This window comes from Pungitius pungitius, chromosome 21 (genome assembly GCF_949316345.1).
Source record: "Pungitius pungitius chromosome 21, fPunPun2.1, whole genome shotgun sequence".
Classification (NCBI taxonomy): Eukaryota; Metazoa; Chordata; class Actinopteri; order Perciformes; family Gasterosteidae; genus Pungitius; species Pungitius pungitius.
Window position 1 is genome coordinate 390,972 of NC_084920.1, and position 17,230 is coordinate 408,201.

Consider the following 17,230-nt stretch of genomic DNA (forward strand, 5'->3'; position numbering starts at 1 on the left):
TGTTTGACTTAATGTTTATTCAAAGGAAAAAAAGTGGACAAATGTTTAAAAAGCTGTGTTTGTTAGAAGTAGCTCTGAAGCGGTTCTCCAAGGATGTTCTCCATCTCCTGAACCACCTTTTGGACCTGCTGCTCCACCTCCTCACATTCATCTGAAACAAATAAAATACATATTGAACCATAATCTCCAACGTCACAGAACGTTCACACCAGGAGAGAAGATGTGTGTCCTCACCCTCCATCAGTTCAGCCAGGAAGGGGATGGTCTCTGGAAGAAGAACCATGTAGTTCTCCTTCAGCTTGGACGCCAACTCCATCAGCACCAAAAGCGAGGAGAAACGCACCTGAGGAGGAAGAGATCAGGTGTTCTCATCGTGGGACAGAATCCAGACTAAAGAGGGTCAGCAGGTTCTAGAGGAGCCCTCACCTTGGACTCGGGGTGTCTGGTCTTCAGGAGGACCTGGTAGTTGAGGGTCTTCCACTGCGAGTCGTCGGTCAGCGCTGCACAGAACTGACCCAGACAGGGAACCAGGTGCTGGGTCACCATCACCTGGTACACCTGGTCTCCTCCTGCCGTGTTCCCCAGCTGCAGGACGGAGGAAGACAAGGGACGGACTCAGAGAGGAGAGGAAGGTTCCTCACTGAGTGGAACGACACATGACCGCAGACTGACGTCTCCGTCCATCACAACTACGCAGCTCAGTGGACGTGGTTCGAGGTCATTTTTTGGACAGTTGAAATCCAGCCTGAGACAGAGGGGGGGGGGGGGGGGGGGGGGCTAACCTGGTCCACCAGCGGGCCCATCAGGGCTTCGGCCCGCTCCCTGCTGAGGAACCTCTGCGTGTCGAACAGGAAGACCTTGAAGAGGCAGTTGAGCACGGAGCGGAGCAGCAGACGGGTCTTCTCCTCAGAACCAAACAGCACCTCATCTGACAATCAATCAATCAATCAATACCTCAAAGAACTAGAATATATCAAATACACCAAAGTAAGAGGTTTCATTAAAACCATTTTAAAAATGTTTGTTTAATTAATCTGAAGAAAAATAACTTACAGAAAGAAGAAATACAAAAACATGAAGCGAGTCAGAACCTGATGAAGAACAAGTCCAATAAGACAAAGAGCGGCGGTTTCACCTGATTTGGACCCGCAGGTCTGTTTCAGCAGGTCTGAGATCGGCTTCACCAGGTTCCCAGCGAACAGGACGAAGAGTCCTTTCAGCCTCTCGGCGATGACGTCACTCAGCCGGTAGAAGGTCAGCAGCCGCTCGCCGCTCGCCGCTTTGCTCCAGTCCAGAAGCTGGAGGCGAAGGAGCACGGAATCAAAGCCTGACCTCCACCCACTGACCTGCGAGCGCTCATCGCCCCCCTGCCTCACCTTGAAGAACAGCGGCCTGAACGTCACCTCCGACAGCTTCATCACCATGGCGACCAGGCAGTCGATCACGTGACCTTCGACCTCCGCTGTCTTCTCCAGATCACCCTGCAGACAGGAAGTCAGGGGGTTAAAGGTCGATCATCAGCGTTAGGCCCCGCCCTAAAGCATCCCCTGCTTTATGGTCTGTTAGTAGACGTCTATGGGAGCAGAGGAGTCGCCCCCTGCTGGTCACGTCTTTGTTTACATCAACTGTAAACGTGGGAATCACCTGACAGTGTTCAGCCCTGAAGTCCAGGGCGGTGAGGAAGAAGGAGGTGAGCTCTGATTGGTGGAAGTTGAGCTGGTCTTTCTCCATGTGACCAATGTGTTCCTTCAGGATGCTCATCAGCGCCCCCAGCTGACGCTAAAAGGAAACGCAGATGATGAGTCATCATCCGATCAACGATCAATGTTCACAGCTATTTAACTATTGAGCTTCTGACTTCTATTGAAATCTAATAGTTTGTTTCCTCTCTGTGTCTGGACTAAAATGACTACAGTACCCATGAGCCTCTGCTGCAGCTTCATGAGATACAAAGAGCACAAATCAGATTCTAAATGTGACCCGTTCATAGCAGTTTAGACTTCACGCAGTCAGCTGATCTCTACCTTCCTGTCCAGCACCATGCTGCCGTAGCACCTGGTGAGGGTGGGCAGTAGGACCCTGGGGGGCAGCCGGGTGGCGAGGGAGCTCCTGAGGGAGGCCAGACGAGCAGACAGCTGAGTGGCGGAGGAGGAAGAGGAGGAGGAAGACTCCACCAGCCGAGTCAGGCGACACACCTGAGGGGAGGGGGGGGGGGGGTGGAGAGGAAGTGAGGCGTCACCCTGGGCGTGTCATTTCCCGCGTGGGCGTGGTCTCAGGCGAGTCGTACCTGAGAGGTGGTGTCCTGCAGGTACGGGCTGATAAAGTGAGGCAGCGTCTCCACGACGCGCTGCAGGGCGGTGACGGCGCTCAGCAGGTAGATCTCATTGGTCGACAGCTCCTTCCTGTCCGTCAGCGCGCTGAGGACCGCCGGCATCAACCTGAGGGAAAGGTCCCATAACGAAGCTCCATCAACGTACAGGAAGAGAAGGTACCACGGGTAGCAGTCATCAGTCTCAATATGACTGGTTACCTTGGTAACTGTGGGATGGCGAGGGCCTTCAACGTGGCGACCACCTCGGCGATGCAGAGCAGAGCGCTGCCCGTCACGTTCTTCTCCTCCTCCGTCGCCACGACGATGTCCACCGCGTGCCGCAGGATGGGCACGAACGCCTCCTGGTGGTCGCCGCCAAAACTGCGACAGAGCAGCTTGAGGCTGTAGAGCGCCGTCTGGCGGTTGATGGCCTGCTCCGCCTGCGTCCCCTGACAGCTGCCTTTACCCACAATGCCCAGCAGGTTGCCACTCAGCTGGAGGAGCACAGTGACCTGAGGAGAAAGGACGGATGTAATAACCACAGAGGAGAGGAAGGGGATACCGTAGAGATGTGGAGCTACGTCACCTGCTGCTCCTCCCACTGGGTGCGGTGCTGCAGCTTGTTGTTCAGTAGCTCCATCGCCTTCCTCCTGACGGACGGCAGGTGGTTACCCATCAGCCCCCTCATCACCGTGATGAAGGTATCCGTGGGCAACAGGGAGTTCACCTTGACAACAGGATCACAACCAGGTGAGTGATCGACACACACACACACACACACACACACACACACACACACACACACACACACACCTTATCCAGGACTTCGTAGGCTTTGTTGAGCAGAACCCTCCAGAACTTGGCGGTGGGCCGGTCGGTGTTGTCCTCCACGCAACCAGCGACGCTGTGGATGTACCTCAGCACCTCCTCCAGGAGCCTGCAACACACCAGTGATCACCTCCTGCTGCACCCTCACGCCCTGATCATCACCTCCTCCTCCTCCTCCTGAGAGAGAGACTCACCTCTGCTGCAGAGACTCGTCCACGGCGTCGACTCCGTCCGCCACCTGTAACGCAGAACGCCGCGCTGGTCACTCAGAGCGCTTTACACACGCTACAGAACGCTGCGTGTCAGTGAACGCCACGCGCTGGTCAGTGAACGCACCTTCCCCACGAAGCCGGCCGAGCCGAGCAGCTGAGCCATGAAGGAGAGCGAGAGGAACTTGAAGTGCCTCAGCTCTTTGCTGCTGTGGGTTTCCAGACTGAAGATCAGCTCCTGCACCTCCTCCTCCTCCACCTCCTTCTGCTGCTGCTTTGTGGGTCGTTGGCGGCGCTTCAGCGGAGCTGCAGACGTATACGAGAGTACGTTCACACCTGAATGTTCCTCCCCATTTGAAAACGTCCCGCTGGGATGGAGACATTTAGACGCCTCACCGCCGTCTTTGTCGTCAGGAAGCTGCAGCAGGAAGTCCAGGATGTTGATGATGGTGGTCAGCTGATCCGTGACGCCGAAGAGACAACTGAGAGAAATCCAGAAGTCCACATCTTTCTCCAGAGCCACGTCCTAAAGGCACAAACACTTCATTAAAGATCTGTGTACCAAGACTACAGCTCCCACAATGCTTTGCTCCGAAGCCACGTGCCTTCTCGCTGGTGGACTTCGCCGTGTGCTTGGCGTGCAGCTTGAACAGGATGAGCATTAGGACCCAGAGGAAGCGCTCAGGGCCCAGCGTGGTCATCAGCTGACTGAGGATGGGAAGCCGCCGGTGGTCGGGGACGTGAGGAAGAGCGTCGGCAAAGACGTGGAGGATCCGAGTTACCACGGCAACCACGTGAGAGGGAGAGCTGCCGTCTGCAAGCTGGTGGGCCTGAGGATCAAGAGGAGGAGGAGTAAGAGGTGCTGAACATCTGAGGCCTCCACACGTTGGTCCCCAGGTGTGTCCCACCTGGATCAGAGCCGGTATCACCATCTGAACCGTCCTGTCGATGACTCTGAAGCTGTAGGCGTCGTCCAGGCGCATGATGTTTGCACCCATGAAGGTGAAGATGGGCATGATGTTGAGCAGGACCTTCTCCTGGGGGGTCAGATACAGGTCACATGATCATCACCAAGTCCCCTCACACACTGACCACCGTAGTACGGCTCATGTCACTCACAGGGAAGATGGCGGCGGCGGCGGCGAGCAGCAGCAGAGCGTGGTGGTGAGTCTGAGGCACGTCAGAGGTTCTGATGCATTGAACCACCAGCTCCACGTTGAACTTGTCCTCCTCCAGGGGGGCTGCAGAGGGGGGAGAGGGGACCGTTAGCGGGCTCAGTTGGGTTCTTCTTCTGGTGTTAATGAGCCTCTGCTGACCCACCAGGACCAGCGCCGCCCCCATCTGGACCCAGCTTGTGACAGATGTTGAGCAGACAGCTGAGCAGCAGCTGCTTGGTGTACTCCATGTTGACCTGATCACCAGGACGATCCTGCTGACTCCTGAGAGGAGGAGCAGAGGGACACAAAGCATCATCAACGAGTCCAACAGCTGCCATCAATGACACGATGACATCACAGCTTAACGAGGAGCCTCTCAGGTGTTACCTGGCGAGCAGGGAGAACAGAGCTGGGAGCAGCGCCTGGGGGCTCCTCAGCTTCTTCTTGTGCTGCAGCAGCTCCAGGATGAGCGTGACTCTCCTCCACGACACGGCCGGCCCCCCCTCGGAGCCCCCCCGCTGCCTCCTGGTCGGGGACACGCCAACGTTATACACTGCTGCTAGTGACACGTTAAAGAAGTACTAGGGTAGAGTACTACAAGTAGTACAATAGCCGACGTAGCAGATAATAAACTCCACCTCTGACTCATCATGCTACGCCGGGTCTGCTGCACCGTCAGGTTCTCTTTGGGTCTCTCGGGTGGAGCAAGCTCATTGGCCACCAGCTGCCCGTCGATGGTCACCTGACACAGAAAAGACAAGGATCAGCTGACCAGCCACCAGGAGGCGGAGCCTCACAGGGTGGGGTTCGTGGGTGGAGGTCGCGTCTCACCGCCTTGAAGACGCAGCTGACGGTGTCGGTCACCAGAGGACTGCTGGTCTCCACCAGCACGTCCAACACCACTGTCAGGAGCTGCTGCTGCACCGACTGGCCCCCCAGCGCCGAGAAGAAGGGCTTGGTGATCTGTGGGGGGGGGGCGGTTAATCTCTGATCTAATCCCTGGTTTATGGCCTGTATCTAGAAGCAGGTGTGGAGTTACCTGTTCCAGGGCCACCACCTGGCAGGAGGGGACGTCGGGGTGCGGCTGGCTGGAGGTCTTCAGGGCCCTGATGAACAGGTCCAAGCAGCTCTGGTCTCTGGCCAGCAGGGAGGCCGCCGCCTCGTTGTACTTCCCCAGCAGCAGGTGCACCAGGTGGGCCTCGGAGCGCAGGGGGGCGGGGCCCTCGGGGGTGCTCTGCTCCAGGAGGCGCTGCAGGAGGGGCAGCAGGTCGGACAGGACGGACTGAGGGAGACAGAAGGTCGGCGTGAGGCCCCCGGGGTGGGGGGGGGGGGGGGTCCAGTGACGGGGTGGCTGTGCTCAGGTGCGTTTCCCCGCTCACCTGTCCGTTGACCTGGCTCAGGGCTCGCAGCAGGCTGCAGGCGCTGTAGGAGGGGCAGCTGGGGGTCCGGGCGCTGTGCAGCAGCTGAGTGATGGCGGAGCGCATCTTCTTCTGCGCAGACGTCGCTCTGAGGGACGCCGCCTCGTCGTGGAGCCGCCCGAGAGCCTGCGATTATTAGCTTATTTATTACACATGTCCATGTACACGTCGGGCGCCTGCCTCACCTGACTCACCTGGCTCAGGTACGTCGGGTCGGCGATGATCTCCTCTGAGGTCTTCAGGAGCTTCTCTGTGATTGGCTGGAAGGGAGAAGCAGCAGCCTCTGAGAGAACTTGCAGGGCGGCGAGGGACGCCCTCCGCACCTCCCGAACCGGAGACGTGAGACAGCAGAGGAGGGACGGGACCACTGAGAGACACACGGGTTGTTACTTAGCTTAGCATGTTAGCATGTCGCTAAACCCAGGTCGGCGAGATTCTTTACCTGGCGAGTCAGCGGCGACCAGCTGCTCCCGCGTGGCGGGCGGCATGGCGCTCAGCAGAGCTCCGCCCACATACAGGGCCCGGGTCTGCAGGACGGCGCCCACCTTCACGTCCAGCTGGTCGCCGTGGTTACTGCTGTAGCCCCACAGCACGCACAGGAAGCGGAAGAGCATCGGCGGCTCACTCAGGTGAACCTTTGGGAGGCGGAGTCAGACTTTTATGCTAAGCTAAGCTAAGCTTCCAAAAACATTTCATTATTTGTTCCGAGATGAACCACAGGTGTGACTGGCAGACAGGAAGTGACCTCCTACCTGGATGAGCAGCTTCATCAGGTCTCTGAAGCTGGCAGCGGACGGCCCCTCGCCGGCGCCGCTGATGATGACCCCAAAGAGGCGGCAGGTGAGGCCTAGGTAACAACAGGTGTTTGTGTCCAGCTTCTCCGGGTTCCACCACACGTCACCTGGGAGAGACGTGAACACACGACATGAAGAGCTGAGCCCACCTGGTGGACACGTGACCTCAGCTGAGCCCACCTGGAGGACACGTGACCTCAGCTGAGCCCACCTGGTGGACACGTGACCTCAGCTGAGCCCACCTGGAGGACACGTGACCTCAGCTGAGCCCACCTGGTGGACACGTGACCTCAGCTGAGCCCACCTGGAGGACATGTGACCTCAGCTGAGCCCACCTGGAGGACATGTGACCTCAGATGAGCCCACCTGGAGGACACGTGACCTCAGATGAGCCCACCTGGTGGACATGTGACCTCAGCTGAGCAGTCTTACCTTTGAAGGCGGCGTCGTGGCACCGGAGGGAGGAGATGAAGTCTCCGAGCAGAGCGATGAGGATGAAGCTGAACTCTTGGTCCAGCCGCTCACCTGGCCGCCGCCCACAGGTGCTCAGGTAGAGAGTCAGGGCTTCGGAGAAGGAGGAGGAGGGGGGGGCGACACAGCTCACAGCTTCCTGTAATAAAAGCAATGACCAGTTTGAATGTCACTTTATTTTGATTTGATTGATCTGATGCAGATGTTATGTTATTTTAATACTTCCTGTGTGTTACGTGATAAAATGTTCCTCGACTAAAGAGGTTTTGGAGGCTCTGACCTGGCCGGCGCCCCCGATGACCTCCAGCAGCGGCGCCTCCAGCAGCGCGTAGACCCGCTGGGCGGTGAGCAGGTGCTGCGTCCCGCTCAGCTGGTCCAGGCTACGCAGCAGAGTCCGGGTCAGCACCAGGAAGGAGACGCGGGCCCGGAGGGCGGAGCCCCGCTGCTGCTCCACCAGCTGCTCCAGCTGCTCCAGCTGGACATGAGACATCACATTGATTCATCGACAGTCATGTGACCATAAATGAGACAAACTGGCTGAGCTTCAGGAGGGGATACAATATATATATATGTATATATATATATATATACACACATATATATATACACACAGTGATGATGGCTGTTTCTATAGACTCTTATTTTGAAAATCCAAAACAATGAAAAGGGGTTTAGGGTGAACTTAATAAACTCACAGCGTCCCGTCTGGAGAAGTTCTCCATGTTCGACAGGTTCTCGGTCAACGTGGAGACCAGGCGCTCGTTGGCTGAAACCACAAAGTCTTCATCCCCGCTCGTCTTCATCAGCTCGTCAAACTCTGAGGAAACAAAGTTCCTTTTGTTTTAAAGCCTCTTATATTACAAGATGTATAACATATAATATATAACACATTATATATGTATACCAGGTAGATCCATCTTTGAGTGTGGTACCTTGAGCCCAGTTCTGGGTGAGGGCGTGTCGGCACACGACGGAGGACCGGGCGACGCAGGAGACCAAGCGGAGGTCCTCCTCCTCCGAGGAGGTGATCACCAGGAAGGGCAGGAGCCTCCAGCCAGCCTTCTGCAGCAGCTCGGCGTCCCCTTTTCCTAGCCGTGGGTCAGACAGTAAATGCACCGCCTCCATCATCACCGGCAGCCTGCGGGAGACGATGCAGAGCTCAGAGTTACAGACAGGACCCAAAGGCATCGCCACTATTACTTAACATAATTTAAATAGACGTGTTGATGAGATGTATTTTGTTCATTTCGTGTGTGTGTAGCTCACTGACCAGAGATCAGCGTGGGACGAGTCCCCTCTGTGCAGCAGAGACAAAAGAGAGGACACAGAGTCCTCGGGGTCCAACACGTCCAACAGAACCTGAACACAACAACCGTCAGCCGTCTTCTCCTTTGACCAAACACAACCCGACCCCCCCCCCCCCCCCCCTCCTCCATCACACTGACCTCCATGACCTTGAGAGTGGCTGACACGACCTCCGGCACGTCGTCCCTCAGCCGCTCCGTGACAGCGTCTTTGAGGAAGACTTCGTCCAAACTCGGCTGCTGAGGAGACAAAACCAGGGGGACTGGTTTAGAGCCTTGAGGAACTCCATAACCTGACGTAGCTTCCCACGGGATCAAGCACTCTAGTGACCGTGACGTCACCGGTACGCCTCAACGTTACCTGAGCGGAGGAGACCACGCCCATCAGGTGCTCCAGAGCAGAGACCCTGGCAGAAGGCTGCGGGTGCTTCAGGCTGAGGAGCAGTGACGTGTTCGAGTCCCCGATGACCTTCAAGGAAACCACGACAGCGCGTTAGTGACGTCACTCACACCTCATTGTGGCGGCGGTACGGCGCCCCGTGTGGGTACCTGGTGTTTCCCGCTGCAGGTGGACAGAGACAGGAACTGCTGGTAGAGACGTTTCTGCTCGCCGGCGCCGGTCACGTGACCCGCGAGGATGCCGTCCATAGCGGCGCAGTATCTGGGGGAGGAGGAGCGCAGAGCTAACGCTAACGAACAAGTGTTCCCAGCAATAAATAAAGAGCGTCTGGACTCACCTGGATTCAAAGAGCCGGACCAGAGGGGAGAGGCGCAGGTGGAGGGCAGATGTTTCCTCAGCCGAGAGTTGTTCGTTACGGAGAAACGTCTCCAGCATCAACCTGCAGCGCAAACATGTCACAGAAGACCCAGAAGGTACCATAAAAGTCCTTCACTGGTTTCACCACGTCATAGTTTCACTGTTGTTTTTTTAGGGTGATGCAGGTGAGGCGATGCAGGTGAAGAAGATGAAGGTGCGTTTACCGTGCTGCCGTTCGGTCCAGGCCTCCGGTCAGAGGGACGGACTTCAGGACGTCCTCCAGCACGCCAAGCTCGTCTGTCTGCGCCACACCTGGGAGAAAGGAGGACAGGTGAACAGGGCATCCTCTCACAAACAGAGAGAGGGCGGGGCTCCGGCTCTCACCTGGGGAGGCGCTGAAGACGGTGCGGATCAGGTGAGGGACCAGGTAGCGCAGCAGTGGAGCCACGTCGTGGTCCGTCGCCATCGCCTGCAGCGTGGAGACCAGCTCCGGCACACGGGTCAGGCTGAGGAACGCCCTGGGGGGGGGGGGGGGGGGCAGAAAGAGGGAGGATCAGAGGAGGCCACGCCCATAAAAGAAGCCCACCAGCCCCAGTGTGATGCTGATGGGGGTCCTACCTGGGCCCCACGCAGCCCTCCTTCTGGTTCTGCAGCAGCACCGTCAGGCAGCCCAGACCCTCCCTGGTAAGCGGCGCCCCCCCGAGCAGAGACCTGCTGACGTGGGCGGCGAGCGAGTCCACCAGAGTCGCCTCCATCACCACCTTCACCGCCAGCTGGCATACAATCATGAAGGAGGAGGCTCTGTAGTCCGTCAGAGGAGACTTCAGACCCTGTGAGGAGGAGGAGGAGGAGGCGGGTTAGGAGAACACGTACCGGAACACCTCCGTCACGTGAGATGATATCTGCGAGATGTTTTCACCTTCTGGACAAACGGCAGCAGCTTGGAGATGATGACGTCGGACACTTTGTCCACAGCCTCCAGAGAGGAGACGATGGTGGAGGAGTAGAAGGAGAAGACCACCCTGAGCTGGGAGCATTCTCCAAGGCGCCCCGAATACGCCTGGAGGACATGAAAGATGAAGACGGTCATCTCATGTCTCGTCACAATCTCTGATTTAAACTCGGATGAACATTTCTTCTGTTTTTGATCTACTTTTACTAAAGTTAAATCTTGAATGCAAAACTTTCAGCCTGTATTTCTACACTGAGCTAGTATTACATCTAGATACTAGATCTAGATACTTCTCCCTCCCTGTGACATCATCATCATGGCGTGTGGTCACCTGCACGGCGTTGGTGACCATCGAGCAGATGAAGTCCATGAAGCTCAGGTCCGTGTAGCAGTGGGTGATCAGAGCTCCTCTGGAGAGCGGCACGCCACCTTTCTGAGGACGCAGCAGCCCAGACATCAACACGCACATCTAATACAAAGGGAGGGGTCAAAGGTCAGGGGTCAAAATCGCACCTGCAGGCTATGCAGCCAGCTCCAGCGGTTGGTGGCGTCTTTGATCTTCAGCAGCTGCAGGACCCTGACGAAGACGTTGGTGTCGTGGTAGGGCAGCGCGCACGCCAGCAGGCTGTCCACGTTGTAGAGATGGATGTGGAAGCTGCAACACGAGACACCTGGGGTTAGAATGCAGAACACCTGGAGGAACCCTGAGGAACACCTGGAGGAACCCTGAGGAACACCTGCAGTTACATGAGCTTTTTCTCTGTAAAAACAAAACATCAGGAGGACTTGTACCGGTGGACCAGCCACTCGAGGCACTTGTGAGCCGGCTTGAGGAGGAAGTACGGGCCCAGGCGGGCGAGGAAGAGCGATATGCCGGCGTCCAGCTTCTCGTTGACCTCCTTGGATTGGACGCTGCGCTCCAGGGTCATCGAGGCCCGGCTGAACAGGGTGTCCTGGAACTCCAGGAGGGCGGGTTCGATCCCCAGCAGCTCCTCCAGCCCTGTGCAGCCTGGAGGAGGGGGGAGGGAGGGGGGGTTATATAATGGAGGGGAGCTGCTGGCGGGCAATGCAGACCTCGACCGGGACTCACCGAGGGCGTAGAAGGTGCTTCGGTCCATAGAGGCGGCATCTTTGGGGTGGAAGAGGAGTGAGGCGACCTCTCTGCGGGTCAGCAGGTCGGGGTCGCTCTGAGGCAGTGCCAGCCTCTTCAGCTGGTGGGCCAACGAGGTCATGGTGACGGGATCTGGTGGACACACACACACACACACACTTGAGTGGCAGCCAGAAACTCACCCCTCATTGAAGGCTTTTAATGTGATGGTGAAGTAAATACAGCTTTATATCAGCAGAAGATCACGTGGGTATAAATGGTGGTTAAAGGTTCTTCTCAAAACTAGAGAACCTCCGAAGGTTCAGATTAATATTAGACTATTATTTATTTTATTTGTCTTCTGATGACCTCGGCATGCAACCGTAACGCAGATAATAACGGTCGTAAAAAGCGGTAAGAACATGATTAATAAGTAATTAGTGTGTTGATGCTCCTGAACTTTGGATGAGCAAAGAACGCTTAAATCTACAGATTTTAGTTTTAAATCCACACCGCTAAAATATCCCGTTAGCGGCTGCATCCAGACACCAAATCACTTGATTTACTCCACCAGTGGGTCGGTACTAAATGGTTTGGATTCCGTTTCTAGATCAGCGCTGATGTTTTGCTGCTGTAAAACACATGTTAGCCTGCTAGCCTGTTAAGCTAACTCTCCTGTTAACTCCTCAAACGTCACAAGTGAAAGGTACTGAATGTCCCGCGACCACCGAATATGAGGTTAAACGTAGCGGAACAATATCAACGTAGAAACAAGTCAATAAGTTACTGATAATTAAAGAAGAAACGACTCCAACCTGTTTTTCTGTAACTCAAACAAACACACACGTGAAGAGACCTCGTTCCGGGGATTCTACATCCGGGTGACGACACGCCGGGGTACTAGCCAATCACAGCACAGTGGGGTGGGGCTAAGGGGTCGAAAACTGGCCAATCACAGCAGAGTAAAGCGGGACTATACAACTGCTGTTTGCAGATCATTGTGTGAGTACTGAACTGCATACATTTATTATATATTTTATATATTTTAATTGGTTTCAGCAGGACTTGTACCAGTGAAATCTACTGTTGTAAAATACCTTTCTGTGTTTTCCAGGTGTATCGTGTGGAGGTACCTAGTCCAGGTGTAGCGGGTGGAGGTAGTCCAGGTGTAGCGGGTGGAGGTACCTAGTCCAGGTGTAGCGGGTGGAGGTAGTCCAGGTGTAGCGGGTGGAGGTACCTAGTCCAGGTGGAGGGATCTCAACCCGTCGGCACGTTGAGTGTGAAGAGCAACAAGCAGATTGATGCAGATGTTTATATGGTACAGTTATTAAACTTGTATAGGCCTACTTAACATTTCTTTTACTGTAGTGTTGCTCTTGCTTTATCTTTCTATCTTTTTATTATTTGTTAAAAATAACTCATGTATGTGGAGAACACATTTAGATACTTTACAGAACAAAGCCGAAAGGAGTACTATTGAATAAAGTGTTCTGTCCTGGTAACATGATACTATAGTATCATACTATAGTATCATGTTGCAGATACACACAGATACATAATAAACATGATACTACAGAATCACGTACTAATGTTTCAATAGAGCTGAAACCTTGCAGATCTCAACATATTTTAGAAGCTCCTCACAAAGGACACTTGTTTCAACAGAAGATGAAGGAGATCTTCAGCACGTGCATAAATCAACAGAACCTCAGCACGTGGGACCCATAATGACAATAAAGTTGAATTGAACGGATCACTGACCCAGGTCCAACATCAGAGGCTCGAGCGTTGACTGATTAACTCGTGACGTCACCGCTCCGCCGTGATGTCACGGGCAGGTCTGCGGGACACTCGTCGGTCAGCATGAGGAGCGCGTGGATGCTGCGGCAGCTCGCTCTTCACCCCCGCGTGCCGGTGGGCGTCATAGGAGCACCTTTCTCCAGGGGACAGGTGAGCGCGCGTGCACACGCTGCAGCGCGTGTTGCTACGTGTCGTTGTTGTTGTTTATGTTGTTGTTGTTGCAGCCTCGTGGGGGAGTGGAGGGGGGGCCGGACCTGATCAGAGCCGCGGGACTCCTGCACAGACTCCACGAGCAAGGTGACGTCCGCGTGCGTGGGTCCAGTGTTCTGTATTAGTACTTTTAAAATACTCCATTTAAATCCTACTACAGTACAAGTACACACTACAAATGATATACTAGTAATATTATATATACTAGATATTTGTAGTGTATTACATACACGTTTTAATCTGATGATTTACATCGCAGACTGTGTGTGTCTCTGTGTGTGAGTGTGTGTCTGTGTGTGTCTGCATCTCTGACCTTGATCCTCACACACAAGTGTGTGTGTGTTTCAGAGGGAACACAGTATCACGAAAACATGAGTACAAGGATACTACTGTGAGGAAAGTTGAGACAAACTACAGATCTGAGATCAGAAAACGTGTGTGTGTCTGTGTGTCTCAGTGTGTGTGTCTGTGTGTGTGTGTCTGTCTATGTGTGTGTGTGTATGTGGGTTCATAAGTTACTCAGCAGCTCGTCTTGTTTACTTTGCCACATTCAAACATTTCCACACAGATGATGATCTACTGACAGTTAATGTTCAGCCAGAGAGGATTCTGGGTAAAGGGGAGCCATGGCTCCTCATTAAGTTACGATGTCCTCGCTGGTTTGAGTTAAAATCTCGGTGGAGGACGGGCGAAGGTTTGATATCCTGATGTGAACCATGTCTTCTGTACGGGGACAACCAGCTGTGATGTCACTTTGTCTCTGATCACATGATCCGTAGCAACAAACACGTACGGTATTTGAATGGAGAGAATATTAATAATGACAAACCTCCCTCGCACCTCTGAGGGCCCTGCAGGCTGTGAAGTGAAGGATTATGGGAACGTGCCATTTGAGGACGTGGCGGTGGACGACCCGGTTGGTCGGGTGAAGTGCGTGCGCGCTGTGGGCGGAGCCAACCGGAGGCTGTCTGAGGTGGTGCAAGAGGTGAAGAGGGACGGACGCACGTCAGTGATGCTGGGAGGAGACCACAGGTAGTAGTACACTATGTAACACACTCACACACACACACTGACACACACACACTGACACACACACACACTGACACACACAGATCAAACAGCGCGACCGATCGATGAGTTCAGGTTTCACTGAATGTTTGAGAACAAACAAGATTTGTCATTGACATTTTTACTTTAAATCAAAACAATTAACTGAAATAAACGGTTTTAATGGATCTTTTTGACCACTAAAACTGAATGAATGAATGTTTCTTAAAAATGAGTTAAACTGAACTGAAAGTTAAAATATACAATATTACAATCCAATATACTTGGATTGTAATATGTTGTTTCCATGATGATGTCATGTTCCTCCCCAGCCTGGCCATTGGCTCCGTGCACGGCCACGCGGCGGCGGTGGGGGGCGTGGCCGTTGTCTGGGTCGACGCCCACGCAGACATCAACACGCCGCTGAGCTCGCACACCGGGAACCTCCACGGCCAGCCGCTGTCCTTCCTGCTGCACGAGCTACAGCACGAGGTCAGGGGGGCACCACCTGTTAGCACCGGTAGCTAGCCAGAGCCATTGTTAGCCCTGTCAGCATTGTTAGCACTGTTAGCCCTGTTAGCATCATTAGCCCTGTAAGCACTGTTAGCCGTGTCAGCATTGTTAGCCATGTTAGCATTGTTAGCCCTTTCAGCGTTGTTAGCCATGTTAGCATCATTAGTCCTGTTAGCCCTGTCAGCGTTGTTAGCCATGTTAGCATCACTAGCCCTGTTAGCACTGTTAGCCCTGTCCTCGATGTTAGCAGACATTTTCTTCATCTCCAGATTCCCATCCTGCCAAACTTCTCGTGGATCAAACCGTGTGTTTGGGCCAAAGACCTGGTCTACGTGGGTCTGAGGGACCTGGATCCAGCAGAGCAGTAGGTCTTCATCTCTGGTCCCTGAGGATGTCATTGCCTTCATCTCACGTAACGTTTAGGTAATGTTGACGAACCTTGTGTTTCACAGCTACATCCTGAAGCTTCTGGGCGTGAAGGTGTTCTCCATGACGGAGGTGGATCATCTGGGCATCGCCAGAGTCATGGAGGAGACCTGCGAGTACCTGTGTGGCAGGTAGACCTTCACCTCCACCATGACACCATCAGCCAGCACAGCGAGCACTCTTCTTCTTCTTCTCCTTCTTCACCTCATGTCGGCTCTTACAGTGTCGTTATCATACGTCAGTAAACCAGACTTAGAGTCGTTGTCCCGATTTGAGGAATTTAAAGGTCAGAAGGAAGTTGTTTTTCGGATTATTCCGACCCCCCTTTAATGTACTTTATTTATTTAATGCACTCTTCATCAGTAGATCTCAGAGTTTCACAGAGCTAGCAAAACAAATCCTAAAAGTAAAACACGCCTCCCGGAGTAAGACGGTTTTAATGTTAGTGGCTGTGCTGCCCTCAGGTGGTCAGGGGCTCTTTTGTGTGGCGCTATTTTAAATACACACAATAATAATAATAGTATAAACTATAAAATTCTGTTGATACTTTTACAGAGTGAAGAAACCAATCCACCTGAGCTACGACATCGACGCCATCGACCCCTCAGTGGCTCCGGCGACGGGAACACCTGTGGTGGGAGGGCTGACCTACAGGGAGGGCGTGTACATCGCCGAACAGCTGAGTCGGACAGGTGGGCGGAGCCAGCAGCCTAGTTAGCTTAGCATAGAGCTCGCACTGAATCTGTGCGCCTCTGGTCCTCGCAGGTCTCCTCTCGGCGGTGGACCTGGTGGAGGTGAATCCTCTGAGGGGTCGGACCGAAAAGGAGGTCCAGGCCACGGTGGGAACGGCGGTGGACCTTTTGCTCGCCTGCTTCGGACGCCTGCGCAGCGGAAACCACCCTCCGGGTTACCGCCTGCCCGAGGCCCCAGGGGGGGGGGGCCTCGACCAACCGACCTCTCAACCAAGACCTGAAGACCTGAAGACCTCCTGTCGGAACCAAAGATGATGAACGTTAAACACAAATTCTGTTCATGGATTCATTCATCTACTGTATCAATATTTCTTTTATTAATGATGTAATCTTTAAATGTCAGAAGGGAGTAAGACATGCAACAATCTGTTGATCAGGGACAGAATAAATAGGAAGTGATTGATCTTCAATGTTCTCTTGATTAAAAAATCCATCCAAGTGTAAATTATTCAAAATGAATTTGAAATGTTTTCTATTGTTAAAATGTAATTAAACAATTTTAATCTAACAGCGCCCAAATATCTGATTTTAAATCTGTCTTTAAATAACAGCTAATGATACTAACAAGCTCCTCCCCTCCCCTCTCAAAGCACCCACAGGTGGCCCCTCCCCTCTCAGCCTCCAAGGGTGGCCCCTCCCCTCCCACAGGTGGCCCCTCCCCTCTGTGCAGTGAGCGCAGACTGGAAATGAGAAGCATGAATCGTGACCACGGAGTCACATTCCCTTTAAAGGGATAAAAGAGGATGAAGCCACAGACACGTTCACCTCTTGACCTTCTGCAGCTTGCTCTCCTCTGATGTAGTCCTTCTGTGAAGAGGAGGTCGGTCATGTGACCTGAAGACACACAGAACTTGGGGAAAATGGCCTCGGGATGTTTTGGCGCCACTTGGTGGTGTGAGGAATGCGTCGCGGTTGAGCAAACGGGCTGTACTGCACTTAAATGTGATGATGTGAGACACGCTTCATCCTGAGCTTCATCCTGAGCTCTTAAACGTCACACGGCGCTTAAAGGGGTAACAAGTCTAAACACAATGTCCAGAGTGCCACACACCGACACACACACACTGACACACCGACACACACACACACACATGCATGATGTGAGCAGTCTGAAGACACTGAAGCTGTGTGTGTGTGTAGTTGTTGAACTGAAGGAACCAGCCACATCACAAGTTCTTCAGAAGGAGCCCA

At 53.8% G+C, this 17,230-nt stretch overlaps 2 protein-coding genes across 4 annotated transcripts; one reads left to right on the forward strand and one right to left on the reverse strand.

The window, feature by feature from the left end:
* Window positions 1–12: 12 nt before the first annotated feature.
* On the reverse strand, window positions 13–12,936 carry heatr1 (HEAT repeat containing 1). 3 transcript variants are annotated; one of them, XM_037462862.2, is made up of 45 exons: window positions 12,389–12,936; window positions 11,292–11,444; window positions 10,994–11,210; window positions 10,715–10,856; window positions 10,533–10,634; window positions 10,169–10,309; window positions 9,868–10,079; window positions 9,634–9,767; window positions 9,474–9,561; window positions 9,230–9,331; window positions 9,042–9,153; window positions 8,854–8,961; window positions 8,634–8,732; window positions 8,459–8,547; window positions 8,121–8,326; window positions 7,884–8,005; window positions 7,469–7,663; window positions 7,150–7,327; window positions 6,676–6,824; window positions 6,366–6,558; window positions 6,118–6,290; window positions 5,885–6,049; window positions 5,545–5,787; window positions 5,337–5,468; window positions 5,144–5,247; window positions 4,893–5,030; window positions 4,669–4,787; window positions 4,468–4,589; window positions 4,257–4,385; window positions 3,954–4,178; window positions 3,745–3,874; window positions 3,476–3,654; window positions 3,334–3,377; window positions 3,125–3,248; window positions 2,898–3,038; window positions 2,531–2,823; window positions 2,288–2,438; window positions 2,025–2,195; window positions 1,645–1,779; window positions 1,377–1,481; window positions 1,136–1,298; window positions 783–928; window positions 427–585; window positions 235–343; window positions 13–151 (listed from the first exon to the last, which is right to left on the reverse strand). In XM_037462862.2, the coding sequence occupies exons 2-45, from the start codon at window positions 11,431–11,433 to the stop codon at window positions 63–65; spliced, it is 6,420 nt and encodes a 2,139-aa protein (XP_037318759.2). In that variant the 5' UTR covers window positions 11,434–11,444; window positions 12,389–12,936; the 3' UTR covers window positions 13–62. The 3 variants fall into 3 exon arrangements, with proteins under 3 accessions (XP_037318759.2, XP_037318760.2, XP_037318758.2); XM_037462863.2 differs by lacking the exon at window positions 12,389–12,936 and adding an exon at window positions 12,107–12,261 and having other exon boundaries at window positions 8,634–8,729; XM_037462861.2 differs by lacking the exon at window positions 12,389–12,936 and adding an exon at window positions 12,107–12,261.
* Window positions 12,937–12,983: 47 nt separating this feature from the next.
* Window positions 12,984–16,552, forward strand: arg1 (arginase 1). The gene is made up of 8 exons (XM_037462869.2): window positions 12,984–13,241; window positions 13,316–13,388; window positions 14,159–14,333; window positions 14,681–14,840; window positions 15,131–15,225; window positions 15,314–15,418; window positions 15,843–15,979; window positions 16,053–16,552. Exons 1-8 carry the CDS (start codon window positions 13,155–13,157, stop codon window positions 16,292–16,294), a joined length of 1,074 nt encoding a protein of 357 aa, XP_037318766.2. The 5' UTR covers window positions 12,984–13,154; the 3' UTR covers window positions 16,295–16,552.
* Window positions 16,553–17,230: the final 678 nt, after the last annotated feature.

What these genes read in the sequence shown, in the direction of transcription:
- heatr1 (XM_037462862.2), bottom strand. Translation starts at nt 11,433, where the DNA reads ATGACCTCGTTGGCCCACCAGCTGAAGAGGCTGGCACTGCCTCAGAGC. An exon ending in CTGTTCTCCCTGCTCGCCAG is followed by an intron (nt 4,788 to 4,892) that starts GTAACACCTGAG and finishes TCCTCCTCTCAG; the next exon opens with GAGTCAGCAGGATCGTCCTG. An exon ending in CCTACGAAGTCCTGGATAAG is followed by an intron (nt 3,039 to 3,124) that starts GTGTGTGTGTGT and finishes CCTGTTGTCAAG; the next exon opens with GTGAACTCCCTGTTGCCCAC.
- arg1 (XM_037462869.2), top strand. Translation starts at nt 13,155, where the DNA reads ATGAGGAGCGCGTGGATGCTGCGGCAGCTCGCTCTTCACCCCCGCGTG. An exon ending in TGCGAGTACCTGTGTGGCAG is followed by an intron (nt 15,419 to 15,842) that starts GTAGACCTTCAC and finishes ATACTTTTACAG; the next exon opens with AGTGAAGAAACCAATCCACC. An exon ending in CGAACAGCTGAGTCGGACAG is followed by an intron (nt 15,980 to 16,052) that starts GTGGGCGGAGCC and finishes TGGTCCTCGCAG; the next exon opens with GTCTCCTCTCGGCGGTGGAC.